Consider the following 23506-nt stretch of genomic DNA (forward strand, 5'->3'; position numbering starts at 1 on the left):
CCAGGGGGTTAAAACCAGTCCTTTTTCATTACTAAACTTTGGACAAACTCTGTTAAAAAATATTGTTGATAAAACCAACTGGGTCCAAGGAGATGTTTAGTAAAAAAAAAACAGGCGTCGCGTCGCCTAGTATAATGTAAGTAAAATAATTCAGTCAAATGAGCATCAATAAAGGTTTCAGCTCGTTAACTTCACAAAAATCAATAGATGAAAGAAAATGAATGTTCATAAATAAGCAGAATGGTGAATGTTACACAGTGTAAAATGGTCACTTAAACCAGCCAATGACCGATTATAAGCCCTGTAAATGCCTAGATGTCAACATTCCCCTTCTCTAAAATGTTCTACTTCTCTGTTGTAATATATTAGTCTAGATTATGTTTCAATAACTTTTAGATTCAAACGCGCGTATTAAATTAATATAGTACGATATTTATAATAATAAAAAAAATAATTAGAATGTTAATAATGATAATATAACGTTAAAAAAAACAACATTCTTGGATTTTAGAATGTTAATATTTGTTATTTTTATTTTTGCATAAAATACAAGAAAATCTGAAATCTATTTCAGATGAGTGCATTCATTAATTTGTAGTTTTTTTTTTCTTTGTTAAAATTTAAATGAAAATTAAGAAAGTTTTTTTATAATATGCACGAAACGTTGGTTTGTTGTACAAGAAATAATGTTATAATTGTCACGGCTGTTCTGCACATTGATGGCGATTAGCAGCTTGGCTATTTCGATTGTCCGACGGAACCGTTTCGCGTTACTTTTCATTATCTACGTATTCGGCCACTATTCCGCAGCAGCGCGAAATTATTCCAGCGGACAATGGAGCGCATTCAGACCATTTGCCAGACTTAATCATTATTATTGTAGAAAGTAAAAGTAATCGCGAACCAAAGAGGCGTTTTCCTACGCTGACGTCATACAATATAGCCTTGCTCGCTTCTTTTGGAAACACGACTGAAAATATCGATCGATTAAAGCGAAATAACGCCGGAGTTCAATCTCAATGGCTGGGCGTTTGTTACAATGCGTGTGTTCAACGAAATGTTATCTGACTTACCACTAATTTACAGCGAAAACCGATTTTTGTTAATGTTTGTCTTTTGTGTTGAATAAGCACTGAAAAACAAGGCTCACTGTAGCTAATTTGTGTGTAGTATGATCTCACAGTGTGATGCCTGATATATATTATTCAAATCAAACTTAAGCTTAGACTAAGGGCCAGTTAAGTTTCGAAAAAAGGTAAATTTAAACAATTAGGAACTTCGGTGCTACGGAAAATTAGACATGAAAAATGTTTTCTTACACGTGGTAAAAATTAGAGCGTTTTATTGTGCGGCGAAGTTTCTCTAAAATGTATGAAAAAAGATGAAAAAATAACTGTTTTAAATAACGTCACGAGTGTTGTGAAAGATTTCCGGTTTCCGGGAAGCTAACTCACCAATCAGGTCAACTCACCGAAGAGAATTAGTGACGTCACACGTGGAGTAATAAAAACAATAACAAAACTTAAACGAATCATAGAGATAATTAAAAAATTGGCTTAATTTGACAGTCTACAAATAAAACAAAACCGTTGAACTTCCTCATTACATTTTCGTCAAAATAGGTAAAATAGAGTTTTAATTTACGTTTCTTCACGCAACCCATTCGGCCGTTTTAACAATGCCTTACAGTTAATAAAGCCGCTACGATGTGGATAGGTATAATACCCTATACGGCCTATCATACTCATTACAAAATGCACTGTTTACACGCGATCTGTGCAAACTGTTTTTTCTCAGACTTATCGAACACTTTCTTCGTACCTCTTCTTAAAACATCGAAAATATTTCTGCGCCGCGATTATGAACAGCTATCTTTATCGGTATATACTGAGACGGTATAAACTTATATCTATATTTATGTACACAAAAGTGTGTACATTTGTATGAAAATTCAAAGTGTCGTAAACGTAATCTATTTTTCATACAGAAAACTTAATTTTACTTTGTAAATAAAATTGAAGATACATTTTAACTTCCCGTCAGAATCGAGGCCCTGCTGTGATAAAGAATAGTTTTTAAGGTTATTTTCTTGAGTTTTTTATTTTATTACGGGGTTAAAATATGTTTTCCGTGTCCATTATGACGTAATTATAAATAATTGAAAATAATTATGCAATTATGAAGTTACCTAATTATAGCCAATATACGCTACTATTTTCGGCATATTATTTTGCCAAACATACTACGTAAGTACTTCGCAACGTTCGTATTTGACTCTACTGTATACCTGTATTTTATTAATAGAATCATATATACTAAAGCAATTGTATAAAAAGTTTTAAAAATAATATTTCAAATGTACCTATCATCTTTTTTGTTTTGACGTGTTCTCGGTTCTTGATGATACGCCAGCAAAGTGGGAAATTCGTACATCAATCACGTTGTATTTTTGAAACTTCAAAGCATTATAACTATCGATTTAACATATATCCAATTAGTAAATATAGGCACAGGATAACAGTATGTTTTTACTTGTAATTATTTTACGCATCTCTAAAATATATCATTCAAGCTTGTTTCTTACAATTTATATTTAAAAAATTCAATAACAACAAACAAACAAATATAATATTTATTTTGTGTAACAAAGTACTTATAAGTAAATTAATAAAAAAAAAAATAATAACATAACGAAAATAATTCAGCAGCTCAATTGTTAAAAAACATTACGTGCTTAATAGAAGCGAGGAAACAATTTTAGGTGATTTGAAGAAAAAATATGTATAAAAACAGTAAGTGCTTTGATGAATCACTGTGATTGATATTTGTTGTATTGCTATGTCGCACCTTTTTTAGGACGAAAACGACTCAACTAAAAAAAATCAACTTTTTGGGAAATTGCAGAAGAAAAATGTAAATTTTGACACCTTCGTATACTTTCGTCGATTGTTTTGTATTGGTCAAAGTAAGCACCAAATTTTGAATTAAAAATTATGCCGAAGGCATTCAGCTATGAACCCATGAAAAAAAAGCGTAATAAAAATATTTTTTTATAAGTTTAAACAAGACATTTATTTGACGAGTCCTTAGATTGAAAAAAAAACAAACAAAAGCTTTTTGATAAATAAGATGACATAAATTAAAATTATATCAGATCAGCTCACCAAACACATTTTTTTGTTTTTTCACGAAATGAAATAAACGTGAACAAGTCACTAAGATTGACGATAATTTATATAATAAAACGAAACAAACTTAAATAAGTCACTAAGATTATCGGTAAGTCGTAACGAAATAATCACAAAGCTAAATTGGTCACTTAAATATTTTTTTGTATAAAGTAAACTTGCCATTTGTATCAGAATAAAATCGACTCAACCGGCTTTCAGTCGCTGTATGTTTGTCTGCGTTGCGTCCTTCACACAGCAATGTAAACACAACACTAATAGCGTTGCTTCCTTACTGACACGGAATCTAAATTCTCTGAGTAAAAAAGAGACCGATGTAACGATTTTGTCCTATTCCCACCCGAATGTTGCGTTTTTTTAAATGCAATTACGGATAATGTTTATTGGATTCGTTTTATGATCTAAACCTTAGAGTATAGATGTATAGACTCTAAGATCTTAACTCATTTTAAGCTTTTTTTGAGTTAAGTCGTTTTCGCCCTAAAGGTGCGAAATGTACTTTTGCATGTAATATTATATTTTTCATCCTGCACATAAAAAAGTTTTTAAAATAGTTCCTGACTCTTCGTTTATTGTTAATGCGCGTAACATTTGTGTACAACGTTAATTTGATTATTTTGTAAATAATATATATTTCTATAACAAGTTTTATAGTCTGTTGATAGAATAACAACCTTTAAAATATTTCATTGTTTCTGAAGCGTAAGGCTGATTGCATGTAACAGATGATCGAAATACGCTGCATTTGGCTTACCAATCCCGTTCCCTATGCGCCACCGGGTGCGGAAAGGGAAATGATGATGTTGATGTTGGAAGGAGAGAAGAATCCTTGTCAGTGAAGAATTCACTTCCCTCTTTTCTTAATCCAATGAAGTGTATATCACGTACTTCTAGATTACCTTCTTTCACCACAAAGATGCTAAGGCTACCAGATTACAGAGAGCTCATTCGGGCAGCTTTTCTCGATCGGCAACAAGCTATTTTTCCGTGTATGTGGGCACCGCCAAGGAGACTTATGTCCTCTTAAAATTAATAACTAAAAATACAGACATTTTTTGCCTAAAATCAATGGCTATTTATTATAATATTGGGTATTTTCCTAATATTTAGCGTACAAAAGTATATGTAAATATATTTGTTTTTTCTAGCTCTTGATTTTTTTTAAATATTGGTTTCTATTGAATCTTATGTTAGTATAAGACAATGTTTGTAAAACTATTTTTCTAAAAATTGATGCAATTACACATATATTTTTTTATTTCTTTTAATAAATCACCACACGGAATATACACTATAGGTAGGCGAAATTTCGTTAAAGCGTTTGAAAATTCTGATATTTGTTTTGGTACATACAGAAGTATGTTTATTTATTGTGTTTTTTGACAAGTCAACTATGATAATATCTAGTCTGTACTATGCGTATTGGTGACATAATATCATAATAATCGTGTGCTTAGTTACTAGTTTTAACTATACCATAAGCTGTCCGATGTTCTTTGTTTCTCCTCCGTTCTCCGTTGGCGTCACGAAGACAAGATCCGTTAACTCTAAATGCCAAACCTGTATGTCATGTCAAGAACAATCTTAGTCATCGATTTTTAATATATATTTATTACACGAGGTCTCTAAGTAGTTATATGTAGCAAATGTTCGATTTATTCATAGCTTTTTAGATAAAGAAACAAGAGAGAAAAACTGATGCTATTTTTTGCGTTTAGAAATATTGCCCACCGTGCCGCCATCTTTAAGGTAATAATATAATACATATATTTTATCATTTTAAAATGTATCTGCATTACAAATATTAAAAAAAGGTTTTAATTCCTTTGGAAATCTTAAAATAATAATTAAAACGATTCAAATCTATCTCATGCTGCTGCTGAATTTTATTCTCACTCTTCCATTTCCATTTAAAAAAAGCTAATATTGACTGTGCATTTGATAATGCGTGCCACCCCGTTTGTCTATGTCTAAACTCATAATCACATTAAGTACGCTCCTTTCTACTAATAACGTGTGAAACCGCCAATGCCCCAAATTTTCGATATTCTCTGATTTGTATGAAACTACAAATTATTGTTTATTTATTTATTAAACTTTTTGTACATAATGTTATTTGTACATTGGCGGGCTTATTGCCAAATTGCAATTTCTTCCAACCAACCAATAAAATAAATTATTTTTTTTATAATTCAAGTCACAGAACCTATTCAATAGAAAAAAATAATTAAAAAGCTATATATATATATAAAAATAGAAATAAACGTATTTGTTTATAAATTACCTTAAATCGAAACTATTACTCAATGGGAAAATGGAAAAAAGAGGAAAGAGAAAAAAGGAAAGGGGGAGAGATTAAGGAAGAGAAAGGAGATGTTTCTTCAGACGTGATTTAAACAGAGATAATGTAGTAACATCTTTGACGGTGGATGGGAGATGATTCCACAGTCGAGCCGCATGGACACTATATGAGTAAGAGAAGAAAGAGGAATTGTGGATGGGTATTGAGAGAGTGCCTTGAGAATTAGAACTAAGAGGTAAACCATGAACTGAATAGGTTTGAAATGTTTCACGCAGTATTGTATTACTTTTGCGTATAAATTAAAGACTGAACGGAAGATTAGACGAATTTCGCACATGCTAAACGTTCCTTTGCGACTATAGTCTTTTGTTTGGGTATATAAGACAGCTAAACATATTGAGTATATCTGCAATTGCCTGAATTTACCTTAGCTCTGTGACATTGGACAAATAAAGGTTTTACCGGATATTGAAATCCTTGACCACTTAACGTTATAATCATGCTGGTTCTTACCTATTGTTTATCTTCGCACATGAATCTTATGATTCTGGCCAAGGACTATAAGCCGCGATTATACCCACTAAATGGAAATTATATCTTGCTGAAATAGAAGCAGCAATATTTTTTTTTTTGCTTATTTTACCCTCGGCTTTGGACTTCTACACCTATATAACCCTACAGATCAGAGAAATAGAACATTGCTTTCCTTTCAAATTCTCTTGAACATTTAAAAACCCCAGTGAAGTTAGAAAGATTATATGATTATTGCCAATTGGTTACAATGTTTGCTTTGCCAAATAATTTTTATTGCATCTTGTCAATTTCTGACTCCTGACATAATCAATTTGCCTTTTATAGTTACGAAACTTTCAAAATATTTTATCATATTTTTGTGATCTCAATTTGTCGTCTTTCTCGTATAAGAAAATTATAAAAGCAATTTGCTGGTTAAAGTAAAATCTTGTTCATTTTAAAGCAAATCAAAGCAATTTCTTCTGTTATCCATTTGAATTTCCCAACAATACTGAGCTTATTATGAGTAAATTTAAATGTGTTATTAATTAGTTAACAATTGTGAAGTGCAACTTTTTTCACGTCGCTTGTGTAACTGTTTACTGAAAAAGGTGTGTTCCTTCTAAGGCCGCGTTGTTTTTATTGTAAGTTACACTTAGTTGAAAATTGAAAGTAATAGTAACAATTTAAAAAAAATATTATTTTTTTTGTATGAAAAAGGAATAGTTTTTTAAAACTGTATCTATTGCTTTTGATTTTGAACATTGATTTATTACTAATGATCAAACGACCCGTCCTAGCCGCTCTAACTTTCGTGCAATAATCTGGCTAGTTAGTTGACTGCAGTCTTATCTAGAATATTTTCTTCCCATTTTCGTTAGTGCCGAGGAAACTACAAAAATCCTACTGTTGACTAACATTCTTCGGAGCTTCGGAAATAAGAATTAAACAAGAATAATCTCATCAGGGTGCATAATATTATAAATAACTCGTTCCTGCTAAACATAATGCTGCTTCGTATTTTCGTGCTTCGGAAAATTGGATTTAACATTCATTATTATTTATTTCCATATACTTGTTGAATTTTTTCCAGCGTAAAATATGAGTTTTCCTTTAGGTCAACCAAATTTTTTGTCGATGGTTAGTGGTTCTAGCCGATTTAAACTGGCTTAAACCCTTAAGGGCATGTTTATTATTCATCATAACTGTACGCAGGATTACGTATTGATTGATATAATATAAGATACATATTTCATTTAAAACAAAGCACTTGCATTTAAAAAAAACTGGTTTTATTCTACTATATTGGTACATTATTTGTTATTTTAAAGATTAAGGTCAATTAGTATGTCCAATTAGTAGACATACATGTATTTTCATAACATTTTGAATTAAGACAGCACCTTTTACCTATTCGAAATTCGTTTTTCAATCTTTATCTTCTTAATAAGATTATCATTTACAATACTGACAGTCGGTTTGTACAATTTGTTTCTTATTTTTCGGTTTATTAAAAATATTTAAGCATTTGTCATATTATAATTTTTAGTATTCGGGGTTTGAATCCATGTTAAGTTGTATACTATGCGTTTGGTATTTATAAATATCATAAAATTTTATTTACAAAAATATTATATTCTGATGCACCAATATTAAAAGCACATGAAAATTTATATCAACGGCGAATAGTAAACAAACAGCGAATAGTATGTTCTCACAAATTAATGCTATTTGAAATCAAAGCAAATTAATCTTCATTTAATTGAAGTTTACCGTTCCAAGGAGTAATTTATGTGTTATTTTTCTTTTAACCCTACAATGCTCAATGTAAGTCTACATCTGCTGCATACCGATGTATTAAAGTGATTTCAAGCATGTTTATCACTCGGCGACTAGTTTATTATATTGTATACATACTACCCATTAAAATTTTTCGATAAAATTTGAAACAAAAAGTCAGTTGCACGTATTCTGTCAAAAATGTAATTTAGCTAAAGTTCAAATGGTGATTTCTTCAGTTGCTTTTAAGCTTTGAAGTTAAAACTGTTTCCGAAATTTCATTATTATACATAAAGATGTTCATAAGAATCGTCATTTCTTGTTTTCCATACGTTCTTGTATTTTTTAACATTTTAATGCCCGATGTACATAATATTATCCACATAAACTATAAGATGAAATTAAAACTGATAAAATTTAACTTTGTTTTTACATAAAAATATTTTTTTAGTTATAATTAGAAAAATCGGGCATAGAAGGGTTAAAAGTCTTCATTTTACTTTTACTACTGTAAAAGAATTTTTTATTTCTCATTTCTTGACCCGGCTCTTTAATTTCTACAGTATCGTAAACGAGTGTTTTTAATAGTTACATATTGCACATTTTACGAAATATGGTTTTAAAATTCCAGTCTTTTGTATTTCTTTCTAAACGAATTTGTTTTATTCCTTAACATTCCTATCGATGAAGCTTGCCACCTCAACTTTTTCATTCACATATCATCATTACTAATCTAATGCTCATACAACTGTGTAAAAAAACTTTAAAAATAAATATTTTATGTCAACCTGGTCTGAAATCGAACACAAAATACAAGGTAAGCAAACGCGGTAACCATTAGATCACAAGTCTGATAGTTTGATTTACAATAATATCGAGGCTTTACTGACAGAATACTTTAAGTCATCAAAACAAGTTCCGAGATAATCGCATTTAAAGCTTTTTCATTCTTTCAACGCATTATTTCTCCCACAATTTTTTTTATTTTTTAATTTTTTAAAGCTTTGAAAGAGTAATCTTCATTCTAGGCATAGCATAAAAACATCTTGCACCAACATTTAAAAATATTAAAAAATATATAAAGACTGTTGACTTAATGCATTCTGTCAGTATAGCCTCGATATACTCGTATTATGGCATTTCAATGTGGGAATTTTAGTACCGTTATAACGACGAATAAAAATATTCCTACTATGTATCATAAGTCCCGTTTTTATCACCCTAACCTGTACCTAATAAAAATGTGCGTGTTCGTGCGTATATCCGTATTTCGCAATTGTATTGTTACTATTTGCTGGAAAGCGTGCGAATAAGCGATGACTTTGGAATTCTTAAATAATATATAATATGGGAACAATCGTTTGTTAACTACGACGCCTCCATACTAAATAATTACATGCGGAAATACTTTATTCTTGCCATGTCAAATACTTATTTTATCGCAAAATGAGTTATGCGTAGTTAAATTTCAAATACATAAAATCAAATAAAGGCTGTATTGGTTATAACAAAAAAAAGCGTCGCTCTATAATATTCCTAAGAAGCTTTTGTATGTCTTGAATGTATAATATTTAATAGCCACCCTTCATTCTTTATACTATGGCTATTAAAGATAGAGTTTTAAAAGCTCGACTTTTATAAGAATATAAGATCAATTAGTAAATATGAGGGAGTTCAATGCAAAACCGCCACTGTGCATGATCATAGTTTTGAATATGAAGACCAACTAAACTACCAGTAAAAACACTATTTCTTTTAAGTTCAATGTGCAACTTTTGCGCGGTATAACACGTAGGGAAAAGAATATTAATTTTAAGTTGAGTGTGCACATTGAACTTAAAAGAAATAGTCATTTGGCTACCGGTTTTGTTGATCTTCCCATAAATAGTGATCATGCACAGTGGTAGTTTTGCATTTAACCCCCTCATGTATAGTATCTTCTTCAATGCATGAGGGATTACTTTTCATTTAATTTCTATAATTTTGGTTTTGTCTTCTTTCAAGTATTTAATATTGTTTCTTTGGATGAACTCGGACAGAGCCTTAAAAGCCATAATAAGTTTGTGAATATGTAAACAATTTTAATGTCATTTTATTTTAAATTAAATTAATATTCCTAGGTTAAGGTGATAGTTAAAAAATAAAGGGTCGAATCAATCATAATTATATCTGCACAATCAAATAGTATATTAACATAAGGTAACATCAATACCACCACCACTACCAAACCCTAATCCGCACCTGATGGTGCAGGCCTCTCCCAGGAATCGAAGCCAGGACCTCTAGCATAGTAGGCGAACACGCTAACCACTACACTACTAGGCGGACTTTTCTCCACTTGATTTCCGTTTTCAGGATTTTTACCAAGTAGGGAGGAGAGTAGTCGAGTCAAAAATTTAAAAAATAATACGTAATATATAAAAAAAAAGGTTGCTTGCTTAATGTGCCGCGTGGAGGGACAACTATTTTATTGCGATATGTCCAATGAGGAAGTAAGCCCTACGAGAAATCGGACATAAAAAATGTCTTCTTAAGCCCGATCAAAATTAGAGCATTAAATTGTACTTCAAAGTTTCTTAAATATGGACTAAATAATAAAAAATATTTTTGTAAAAAGCGGACTACTTTGAACGACGTCACTAGTTCATATAAATCAATAAATGATAAGAGATATGAGAAAGATTTCCGGTATACGGTTAGTCAGCGGACCAATTAGCAGAACTAACCGATATGAGACGGACGTGAACTTGAGACGTCACATGGGCTCACACACAAATCTTAAAAATACAAAGTTTAAAAAAATCACAGCGCTGATAATACGAAACACAATTTATTTATTTTTTAGCTTAGTTTTAAAGTCTATTAACAGATAAAAAAAAACACTGAACTTCCTTATTGTGCAAACTTTTTCACTTAGAATATATTTCTGTAGCTTGTAGGTCTAAAAGGACTAATGTCGTAAAGCACAAAATTACAGTACAGTTATTTTGCAGCTATTTTGTGACGTTAAAACAAACTGTTAAAGGTGTTTGAAACAATTTGCAATAAAAAAAAATTACCCCGTATGTGTGCATAATTTTTTCAAATGTCTATTTTTTAATTGGCTTTTATAAAATGTTAGTAAGAAAAAAAACCGACTTTGGCCCTTTTAGACCCCGATACATAGATTTATTTGTAAGATAATTTTCGTTAATCGTCATGTAACATTAGTTAACCCTCAAACCGACCTGGGACTATGCACTCATCCATTAACCTTTGATGTACCAGACCTGTTCAATTGAATTATTTTGCTCTCACTTAACTCCTGACTCACTTGAACGTTCATCATAAAATTGCACAATATTGTTTTTCTAATTAAAAAATGATGTAATAAAACACGTATTTGTTGTAACTTTTGTTTGCATACTCATTTAAGATGTCATGAATATTAAATTACACGTAGAACCGAAAATTGTGTTTAATTTTATTTATTGATTGACAAGTATGTGGTTGAAATTTAAAATTGGTAATTTGAACAGGGAAGAGCTCAAGTTTTCATATTGTCAGTAAGTAAAGGAAATACCTTTATTTTAATTAATCTTAAGTTGCCCTTTACGTCGTGTACGTATATTGATTATCCCTATTTATAGAATTTAATACATATTTTGAAATTTTGCGTAGGCGCCTTGTACCAGTAGGGTTTGTGGATACTCATCAATGGCATTGTTTCTATGGAAATCGAATGTCACCCTCTGAAGGCGGTCCAATATCAGAGCCTTACAGCTACCATTCGATACTCGTATTTTTGACACTCCCGGCCCCTCCACCCCTGGAATCGCTAAGCTTCATCAATCTTTCTCACCCCTCCACTGACAAGAAGTGATCACTAGGTTTATCTCACCCGTTTGTTCAAACTATTTGACGCTTAAACATTATATAACCGTCCTCCTTTTTTTACAAATTTATTTCAAATTGAACATTAATTTCCATGCCTTTTGAGGGCCCATTTCGAACACCCAACTTTACAACTTCGAGATTTTTTACGTACATGCTTTTTAATCGTAAGTTCACCGGGCCCGACAGAGATTTGGAAGATTCGGATAGCTACAAATAAGAATCCGAGATTTGCCTTTGTTTTTTGGATTATTATCTTCTATACTCGTATATATAAAAATGAATGTATGAAAGTTTGTCCTTTATAGACTTGATAACTACCGGGCCGATTTATATGCGGTTTTTTGCAAAATAATCCAATTTACGCGACTTGGGTTTGTGATAATAATATCTTCAATATGTTTATCAGAAAAAAGTTAAAAGCTAATATTTGTTTTTCATCAAACTTCCCGGGTTGCATTCGACTGAAATGCATATTCGTATTAAGTTTTGTAAAGGATTGAGAAGCGATATGTGAGAATGCTGGTATAAGGATTCCAGTAGATATTTGCCAAAATCTCTTTCCTTTCGGATAGATGTAGCTGATCTAAGCGTAAGACGTCTGTCTGCTAGTCATCTGGAATGCAAAGATCCTTGGACTGGCACCCGAACCGTAAGACTGATCGTGCCACCTTAATGTAACAACAACGATGAAGATATTAAGTGCCACACCACTACTTATTTCTTCATAACTTATGTAAGTTCCGGGTATCTTTTTTATTTAATCGATCGAAAATGCTTTAACGTGGCGTCTTTGTTATTTGTTTATTTCTTTTTTATACAGAACTTAACCTTGTACAGTCTATACTATTTGATGAACGCATTGATACGTAAATATCGTTTACGTTTTTATTCCATACTCTTAAAATATGTTATATATTTGAAAGCAGTGTCTGTAATATTTTAATTGCTGTAGGTGTTATCTAATTCGAATATAAGTAACGTTTAAAAAAAACTTTTACTTTATTTCGTATTTTCACTATTTGTTTAACATGTTTGGTACTTCGTTGAATAATGAACATTGAATACTTAATACCTTTTACGCCATTTGAGCTTTTGTCTCTGAATAAATTACTTCACCAATGATTAATTACTTTTTACGGTTATGACAGACAATCTACATAATACTTACTTTTATACATATATCCATTTTGTTAGAAAACCGTAGAGGTAACATTTATTCATGTATAGGTTAGGTATCGATTTTTACCAAAAATGTGTTTAGTAACGCTCAGGGCGGCGCGGCGCGGCATGCCGCATTAAAATCCTTGATACAAATACGTGGTTAGTACATAAAGTATTTTCTACCGAAATTGATGTCCAGCAGCTTGTAAAACTGTATAAATAAGTACAGGGCCCGTATTACAATGGGAATTCGTTTCGTAAATTCGTGCGTATCTCATGTATCCATCTCTTTCTAACGCAATCAAAACCCTATTTCGCTCTAGTTCTCGCTACATACGATACGAACTAACTAAGCAGTGACAGAATAAGAGCTCAGACTACAGACGTATAGACCACAAACTTCTTGATCAAAACTTCCATATTTCTATCGACCCCGAACTAAAATGATTTTTTTTCTCAGTCACTCGTGACTTGCGATTCATTTACGGCGAAATTTTGCATTAGTGCGTGTTGTGTTGTGACTGGGCCAGCTAACCGTACGCACGTATCAGCAAGTAATTTCGGTGTTGGCAGTTGGCACACAGCACACCGAGCTCGTGTGTCGCAAAAGGTCGCGGGCCATTGGCTAGCATTTTCATTTTTCCATTACGTACTGTCTACATCCCTGATATTGTCAGTATCTCTAAATTTTCGCGGCAATAATAATACACTTGCTTATGACGTAAATGTGACGCTAACAAAACAAACGACCATTTTAACTGAACATCGCTTATTATCGTTGCGGAAAGTAAAACTTATCTTTTTTTAAAAACAAATTAGAGAAATACTCGAGTTCTTATTATTTACCAAAATATTTGAATTTTCCGACCATTTCCTATAAGTCGTAAATAACTTGTACTGGAAAAATGGAAATCGAGTTGTAGAAGAGTGGGATTTACCACGGCTACCACGGCTACACAAAGCTACCACGGGACCACAACCCGGTTCTACTTGGTTTTACTGTTTTCTTTATTACCGCAACAGTCCGGAAAGCCGAATCACTGTCATGAATTTTAGTAAAAAGTGCGTACCCAGGCTTATGAATACCCAAAAAATATAATGCTCTTTCATTACTGTGGACTCACCGGTGAGCCAAGCTTGAAAATTTGCGTGAAACCAATGCCTTCGGTCATTTTCCCACTTTGTGCCAAATGTCAAGTTTTACCACAATGTAAATTTTAAAAAAAAAGATTTTTACTAGTTTTTATTTATACCTATGTTTAACTGTTAATTAGTCATCACCTTCACTCCCCTTTATGCACTCAGTGGTGCGTAGGGCTCTGCATTTGTAAACCAAATGCACCGTATATCAATCATCCTATAAATTAAGGTAAGGTGATCAGTCCCACGCTTCAGGTGCATTGCTGTTAAAAGCATGGACTTTTTACATCGGTCTTCTGTAAGTTCTATTTAGTATGTCGTTCCCTCCCGCATACGCGTCACCTTTGTTTATCGTTTCACCATACGTTCAACTATAGGCCCGACTAACAGAGACAGGAGATAACGCACGACTGGTAACATATTGATAAAATGTTTTTTTAACATTAAAATAGCTATTTTAAACGAGAATTGATTAAGATTAAAACATTGCTTACCGGTGAAAGGTTATACCATCGCTTTTTCTACCATTTCCAGATCGATTTGTGCAGTATTTTAGCGTACATAATGGCATTTTAGTAATTGCGAGGAGAAAAGTAGCCGGGGAATGCTCGCAACAGACTTCTATCAGTCCGTTCTATCAAACATATGCCAATTGGCCGCAGGTTGAGGGAACATATTTTGAACGCTCATCTTTACTCTAGTTATACACCTCAATGCCACACATGGGCTTAGTTTGTGTGAAAACGTATTTATAAAGATGTTTATTTTTCGCTGTATCCTTTTATACAGACCGCCTACGTTTTCAGTATCCGATATCACTGTCTGATACAAAACAATGTATTTCTTTCGACACCCCGTCATTATATTAAACTCTAAGATCACGTAATGCGGATATTTTTTTTCCATATAATAATTGCTTCAATGTATAATGTATATGGCTCAGACCAGCCGTTAGACGTGAAATCCCATTTGCAGTGAAAACGGGCATTGAAAGGCTTCTGACGCTGTTTTCATGTCTGCCATTAATGCTCATACGCTCACTCTATTTTAATATTCACAACTACCAGAAGATATTTATTCCGTATCTGAAATTTGGGAGTAAAATATGTTCATTTATAGTTTTTAACGGATTATTTATTTTTGTAAAATCACCTGATTGGCGTTTTGTTACTTTACATGAACAGTACATAGGCAGTGAGACTTCTATTTCAGACAATTTATCTATAAAATATGACGTTTTATTTTAATATTGTATTGTAATACTAATTTAAGAGTCCTATTTCATAGGTTAACCGGTTCTGAAGAGGAATGTACAGTTATTAATTTTCTGTGTTCACATGTCCCTCTTCGTATATGTATGTATGTACATAATTTTATATTTCTAATGTGCTTAGCTAATACGCTTCTGCCGTATTGTTATCCTTTATGTTTTATACACAATACCTTTTTTAAAATTTATTTCTAAATATCAACAACAATATCTTAACTAGACTTATAAAAACATAGACCTACTTTTTTTTTAAAATAATTTATTTATAACTGAACCTACTCCATAATAAAGCGCATCAGCGCGAATATATAACTCATTTTTATTGCATATAACAATGTGTCATAATATAATATGTTATTTATTGTGTAATAACAATCAATAATAATCGAGTCGGTTTTAATACTTTGGCGTCGAACACAAATAAATTACTCGTCTTATAAACGATTACATTGATAATCTCAGTAAAATGTAAAAAACTCAATATTATCTTCATGCTATGTCTCTTCGTTTTGCATACTAAACGTTTTACTTTGTCAATATTATGTTCACTTCTTTTCAATGTCAAATCCAATCCAATAAATTCGTTCTTGTACGTAAACACTATCGACAGATCTACAATGAAACATTATAGTGTCCATTCACCAAAGTTTCAATTTTTTTTTGCGGTGTCGCGTTTAGTCTTGGGAATTAAAATTGTTGTAATTTAGTAAGTATTTAAAAATTTGAATACGAAAGTTTTTTTTTTAAATTGCATGTCGCCTGATGTATTTGGTAAAACCAATTCAGTTTTAAAAGGAACATTCACGCGTTATTCTAAAACGAATTAACTTTATTTCGGAATTTTAAAAATAAATACACACAATTTCGTATAATTCGGTTCAAAAATAATATTTATTTTTGATTATTCTTCTTAATTTAGTACAGTATTTAGGGTATGTGCGGTTAGTTCGCTTTTCGCTTCTTATTTTCCAATAAATTATTAATGGCCGAATGAAAATCCAATTATATAGATTTATGGAACATGCTAAAGAGTCACCTTGTTTAAACGAATAGATACCAAAAAAACGTGACTTCAGTAACCTAACATAATTAATTAGCTGACAGCTCATTTAAGTCACACAAATACTACACATAAAGTGTACACTGTTACCAAAATATTGAGCAATTCACATTATCTCTGACTTCCCACCAGAACCAAATTAGAGCGTAGTCAGCGTAGCCGTGTGTGTGTTGTATGGCAGTCTGTGTCTTATTGTACTTCCTGTGTAAACTCTCCATTGTCTCAACGAATAGTGCCGTTGGCGAATATGTAGTTATTGTGCATGTCTTCTCACTAACTTAGCGATCAGCTGACAACGTAACACGAACCATACAACAGTTAACAGGATCTCACCCGTAATCTATACGCCATACACCCACACTATTCTCTTTGTTCATTTTCATTTGCTGTGTTATGGGCTGAATTCAGGTGAAGATATCAAATCTTTCGAAGAAAATTACCACTCTTGGAATATGCAAGCTTACTTGATTATTTTCAATTATGTTTTTATGTGTTTCATATTCATAAAATATTAATCATTACGACAAAAATAACGTTTTTTTAGCCTTCTCGTGTCATTGCCGCCGATAATATTCATACCTAATTACTCATTATCGTCAAATACTATTATAATGTACCTAATTTATTAGTGTATTATTTTATTTCCGCTCATCTCGTATCACCATTTGTATGCTGACAGCTTTTCGGCCTAAAATGTGATAATACGTCATTATGTGCGTAACATTATTTGTTCAATATCAAGTGAAAAAATACAGGATGTTTATTTTGGATCTAATATATAAAGAGTTTTTCAGGAGTATTCTACATTTCTATACCTAGGTGTTAGGTATTATTACAAGCTATAAACTCGTAGCTAGCGTCTTTGATAAGCTTGCCTTAAAATCATTATCGATACTTTGTACTAACTTACTACTTATTCTTATGACGATCTCGGGGTTTTGCAAACGTGAAATCAATTTTCGTTCTGTGCTGTTCTGAATGCAATGTGGGGCAGACGTGCCAAGCTTTGTGTAGACCGTGGACGCAAGACACGACTTCAGCTCACAAGGACATACATACGTTTTCACGAATCAAGGTCGCCTAGCTGTACTTTCACTGTCTCCAAGCAGTACAAGCTAATCTCGCGAGCGGTGAAATTATGCATTGTTTCACCTAACGCATGACTAAAGTGCAGTAACTCGATAGTTTGATTTTAATGCAAAATGATATTTGCCGTTTAAACATCAAACGATGTTGATTCATTGAAATTAATTAGTGAAAAAAGCTACCAAGATGTTTAAATATATATAATTTGTTTAATTTGGTTAGCATAATTATTTGACGAGGCTCTCAACAGAATCGAAGAAGGTATGCACCTAATCAAAACCATCTCAGAGAGGCGAACCCGATGGATCGGCCACATTATGCGCCATGGGGGTTTCCTGCACGACATCATAGAGGGAATGGCTGAGGGGACAAATTAAAGAGGGCGCCCCCGATGGGAATATTTGGAGCAAGTGTGCGAAGATTTAAACTGCGCCTCATATGTCGAGCTGAAGAGGGCTGCAGAAAATAGAGACCAATGGAGGACGAGATGCAGGACTTTGCTGCAAACCAATCCCCAGGATTGAGACTGCAAAGAAAGAATTATTAAACGTAGTTTAATGGCCACTTTTAAATCATTGACATTCGTTAGTTTCTCAGCTAGAAAAATAATACTAACGTAACCCCCACCCCCAACCCCCAACCCCCTACACACTATGTACTTAGCCCAACCCAAGCATGATGTGTCAAAATGGCGTCGTGCATAGATTCCAAACCTTGGGAACACGTTCTGCTAATACCGCACTAAGGATTTTTTTAATCCATATTCTCAGCCATAAGTCCGCAATGCGATTTTTTTTGTTGATAGAATAGTTTTAGTACGAATACTTGACTATAAATTCCCATTATTTTTTTACCCCAGACAACTACATCCTCTCTAGCGACAATTTGAATTGAAAATATTTCGCCTGAGGTATAAAATTTGATGCCGCCTCCAGAATTAGATGGATCTCGATCAGAATCTAAGAAAACATGATGTGACTAGGAAAAATCTTCGAAGTCATCTTAGATATATGTAGTCAGATATGGGTATTTATTTTAGAAACATGTTTTTCTATATTTAGAATTATACATCGGAACTGTCTTTTATATTATCAAATGCAATAATTGTAACTACTCTTATAATATGAATTGATGCCATGTTTTCGTGAAAAGTGTTATGCGTGTACCATGCGAGGTTTTTGGCACTAAAATGAGTTTCCTATCTCTGATTTTACAGCGCGCGTGGAGTGTTAGTAATATGAATCGCGTGCTATTAAGCTGTTTTCCTTTTCTTTTGCTTCTCTAAAACGCCCATAGAACATCTAAGGCTATCAACCCCTGCAATGATCCGACGATTCTTTAAGTCTGTTTACTAGATTTCTGATAGTAAATTAATTTTTAAAAGAAACTTAACTGATCTCAAATCCTCTATTGATATTGAGTTCCTATTAGCTTGTAATACTGACCGTCTCTACCGACATTTACTCGGTTGTTTTAAATTTTGTAACCTTTATTTATCTTTTCGCGAATCTCAGTATTTTTTACCGCTTAATTACATAAACATTTATTTCCAGTGTTTTCGTCCCAAAATACATCATGTAACCCAACGAAATTACAAAATTGAATTCCCTATTCATATCTTATACCGTCTCAGTATTTTAATGTGCGTGTATACGTTTAGAGATAATTACTTATACCTACACTCTATATAACCTATCATTTACAATATTATAGAATACAGAAATATAGACAAATTAGTAGCAAGAAAACTGCGCACTTGACTTTTCAGACGTACTTCTTGTACGAAGGAGATTACTCAATTAGTTCCAATTGTTGTGTTTTTTACTTTTTGAAGAACTTGTTCATGTGAGTCATTGTTTGACAATGACGTTTAATATATACTTTCAGTTACGTACATGTTGGTGTTCACACAATACCCCGAACGAAAAAATAATAACCTTATTTCATGGCTACATTGGTAATTGCTACCTTTTGACATTCGTTAAAATAAAAATGAATTTGTAATTAAGTAACTAATATCAACAATATTTTAAGTTTGTCCAAATGTTTGTAGACAAGAACTGGATTGAACCCCCTAGTGTCAAACTCAAAATATTGTTGATAAATCAGCTGGTCCAAGAAGAAAAAATATTGAAAAGTATTTTCAGGCGTTGCCTAGTATGTAGGTGAAATAATTCAGTCTGAATCTCACCCATATTAAAAAAGCTTTCAGCTCTTTAACTTTTTAAAGTTCAACAGATTAAATAATTGAAGGAATATAGATGTTCAAACATAGGCAGAATGGTGAATGTTACACAGTGTGTAATGTGGCCACTTAAACCACCCGGTGACAGCTCATAAGCCCTGTTAATACCTAGACTTCTATATTCCCTCCTAGAAAAAGGTGGTTTATCTCTTGCTATATATTAATAACTTATATTTTTATATCATCATTATTCCCTTTCCACACCTAATGGTGCATAACATACACCATTCTGCATATGTTTAAACATTCACATTTCCTCAATTCTTCCATCATTTGACTTTTGTTATGTAAAAGAGCTGAAACCTTTACAGATGTAAATGAGATTCATATGGCTACATTATTTCACCTACTAAGCAACGCCTGAAAATAATTTTCAATGTTTACACTTCTTCTTGGACCAGTTGGTTTTAGTACATTATTTTGAGTATGTCCGAATGTTTGTAGACAAGACTGGATTTCACCGTGTTTAATATGGCCGCTTAAACTAACCAATGACAGGTCATAAGCTCTGTAAATGCCTAAACTTCCATATCCCTACTCTAAAATGTTCTCTATCCCTGTTGTAATTTGTGTATCTTAATGACTCCTTAGGGGGTGAAATCCAGTATTTTGTCTACAAACATTTGGAAAAATTCTAAATATTGAAATAAAACAATTATCGTTTCTAAATATCATATTTCATACTTCAGTCACACTTGAGAATACTTCGAGGCATTGTAACACAATGCGACAAATGACACTCCTATTTTCTACCTTTTTTTTATTTTAAAAATACGTATTTCATTATTTTCAAAATGCTTGTTGAAAAAAAGATGAGTTAAAAAGGGTTAAGGCCTTCCATTTATTTTATTTCTTCGGGTATCTCGCCATTCGCAAGGTTGATAGTGTCGAAATTTCAAGTTGTAAATATTAAATAAATTTACAAGTAATATACAAAGACCTTGCTTATAAACTCGGCGTAAGTATAGTGGTATAAGTCGGATGGGAATACCATCCTTATTCTACCACTATAATAAGAATGGTATTCCCATCCAAACTATACCACTATACTTAACTGTAACTTGAGGCCAAGTTTTAGAGTAAGGCCCAAAAAAGATTAGTCTCGGTATAACCTAATGTATTTTTTTTCTCCAGGTGCTGCGGTTTGTGTCGTGAGGGGTGTGGTGAGTGGGTGCGAGCGCGGGCGGTATGAGCAGGTCGGCATAGCGGCGGGCTGGGCGGGCTAGGCGGGGGGCGCGCGCGGCGCGCCAGCGAAGGCGGCTCCACCTCCGCCGGCATGGGCGGGGACGGCCAGGGCAGCGCCGCTGCTCCGCAGCACAGGAAAGGCCACAGGTAAATTATTATATTTTACTATAGATATTTATTTATTACATCGCCCGCGCCCGTCCGACCGAATAAAGCCGGAAAGCGCGTTACACGTTTAATATATATATATATATATGTATGTGGTACACCATTCTGCGTCCGGTTTAAGTATACAGTTCTGTGTGTCAAATAAAACCCGAATTCTTTCGACTCGAAGACTACTCTCGGGTAAACATCCTGAAAAAGGAAATCGAGTGGAGATAAGTCCGCTTCGTAGTCATTTACGTATCGGATGAAATCGGATTTGTCATTAAATAATTAATGACAATATTTTTAGTTTGTCCAAATGTTTGTAGACAAAGATAAACTAAAAACAACAGATGGAAGAGTTGAAGAAATACGGATGTTTAAACATAGGCAAAATAATGAATTTGTAAGTGTGTAAGGAGGCCACTTAAACCATCCAATGACAGGTCATAAGCCCTGTAAATGCCTAGACTTCCATATTTCCTTCTCTTAAATCCTCACCATCCCTGTTAGAATTTGTAAAATAATTCATGATTATTGGGGAGAGAAAAAGCATTTTACTTAAAGTGGTAGATAAATCACCAATACCATAGAATTTTGCCCAATGTGTCGAATGTTGCGGAATACGTAGTAAAAGAGTAATCCTAATATATAATTGTCTCACACACTATCATACGCGTCTCACTCTCGATAATACAGGTATATTCGGGAGCGAGAGAGACAATATCACTCGTCACACGCGCGAACAGCAAAGTTTCTACTAATCTTCCCAGACGCCAGTTAGTAGCTATCCGACTTTCGTTCGGGGCGGCTTTTTCGCCTGCGCTCGGAGCATGAGCTAATGGTTTTTTTTCATGTTTTTAGCAATTATATTCAAAATATTTCCACTTTTACTTCAACTACCAATAATTTAATCAATTGCTTATGAATGTTACATTTTTCCGATTTAAAGTCTTTAATTTTTTGCATGTGTAATGATTACACAGCACCGTAACGCGCGGATGTTTTTGGGACAGTAAGGGAAAAGTTAATGAGATTTTATAAAATAGAATAAATATTATTCTTTGTCATTCGTTTTATAACGAACTCAATTAGTTTCCATCCCCTTTAGCCAGGGAAGTTACAATGTTTGTGTGACCTACGTAATTGTGACGAAGGGTGGTTGCTCATTGTCTTATTTGTGGGAAAGTCTAATACTTTTAAGGACTTGGGTAAAAACAGTTACTTACTAGATGCTGAAATATAATAAACAAATTTCAATCAAATGTTCCATTTGCTGAAACAACCCACGTAAGAAGATTTGCAAAAGATTAATGCTTAATAGGTTTAACAGAAAGATTTACTTTGTCGATATGTTTTTACATAAGTAATAAACCAATTAATAATCGCCGTCCTAATTTTTCATCTAATGTAGACATTAAAGCTACTAATTTATAGTATTTATGCCTACATCATCGAAACATGAAAGAGAATACATTGAATCTAAATTATGACGGCCTCCGTTATATTCATGGTGATGAAACTTTCTTAACAAACGGGATCCTTGAATTAATTCCTGGTAAGATGAGAATAATATTTGAGGTTTCGGTGAAATTACAAAAATAAGACGTGTTTTTACGAGTCTTTGTGTTTTCATAGATTTGTAGAAATTAAAGTTAATGCTGCGTATAGAGAATTGGGGCATTGCGATTCACTGGTGTTTTAAAAAACTAATATTAATTGTTTTGGTCCTGTGGCCTGTGTCACGGACTCACGGATCAGAGGTCCAAGGTTCGAACCCCACTCTATCACAACTTGATACCCATTTTCTAATAAAAAGTTTCTTTACAACTCGTTGAAAATACCCACTAAAATTGTAATTTTTTAGTAAACCATAAGAACGCAAATAATAATCTTAAAAAACACTGTACTTACACAGTACGTACTGTAAGTACTCTATAATCATTTATTAATTATTTTTTTGAAATAATAATGCGACATAGAATTTTTTTATACATATTTAAACTACAATTAAGCTTGAATAACTTGCACGTTTTCAAAAACCCGTACAAATAAAAACAGTAACAGAAAAATAATAAAAACTTGGTATCAAAATTTCTTTGCCTTAAATGAAATATTCTATTAAACTAGCTAATGATAGGTAATAAGCCCAGGCCTTCAATATTTGTCTTACTTTATTTACCTTTCTGATCATGGTTTATCTTCTGTCTTGAGGAGAAGATATATTTAAGCAAGTTTCTAACTCATTAAACGTATATTGGTCTCTAGATTAGACCAACCTCCAGCCTATCTTTCTCAAAAATTGATGTTGAACTGATTCAATATTCTTGATGTGAACATCATTATACGGAGACCAGATAACAGAGGAATACTCTAGGTGCGGGTGAACTAGGGAACAGAAGAGAGTTTTAAGGGTTTTGACATTTTTGAAGTCAGTTGTGCTTCTGTTAATAAATCCAAAGAGTTTTAAGGATTTATTGATAACATGTTCAATATGAATTGTAAAAGAAAGTTTAGTGTCAAGTATAATACCGAAATCTCGTATACTAGACAT

At 32.9% G+C, this 23506-nt stretch overlaps 1 protein-coding gene across 1 annotated transcript in view; it reads left to right on the forward strand.

The window, feature by feature from the left end:
* Oatp30B (Organic anion transporting polypeptide 30B) overlaps positions 1–23506 on the forward strand; it is a 119421-nt gene that overhangs the window by 18849 nt on the left and 77066 nt on the right. Inside the window, exon 2 of the mRNA XM_088228867.1 lies at positions 20755–20952. Within this exon, the coding sequence (XP_088084993.1) occupies positions 20897–20952 (56 nt within the window). The 5' untranslated portion in view covers positions 20755–20896. The remainder of the gene's footprint in view (positions 1–20754; positions 20953–23506) is intronic.

This window comes from Micrasema longulum, unplaced genomic scaffold, assembly GCF_059751315.1.
Source record: "Micrasema longulum isolate JH-2025_06_02 unplaced genomic scaffold, ASM5975131v1 h1tg000611l, whole genome shotgun sequence".
NCBI classification, from domain to species: Eukaryota; Metazoa; Arthropoda; class Insecta; order Trichoptera; family Brachycentridae; genus Micrasema; species Micrasema longulum.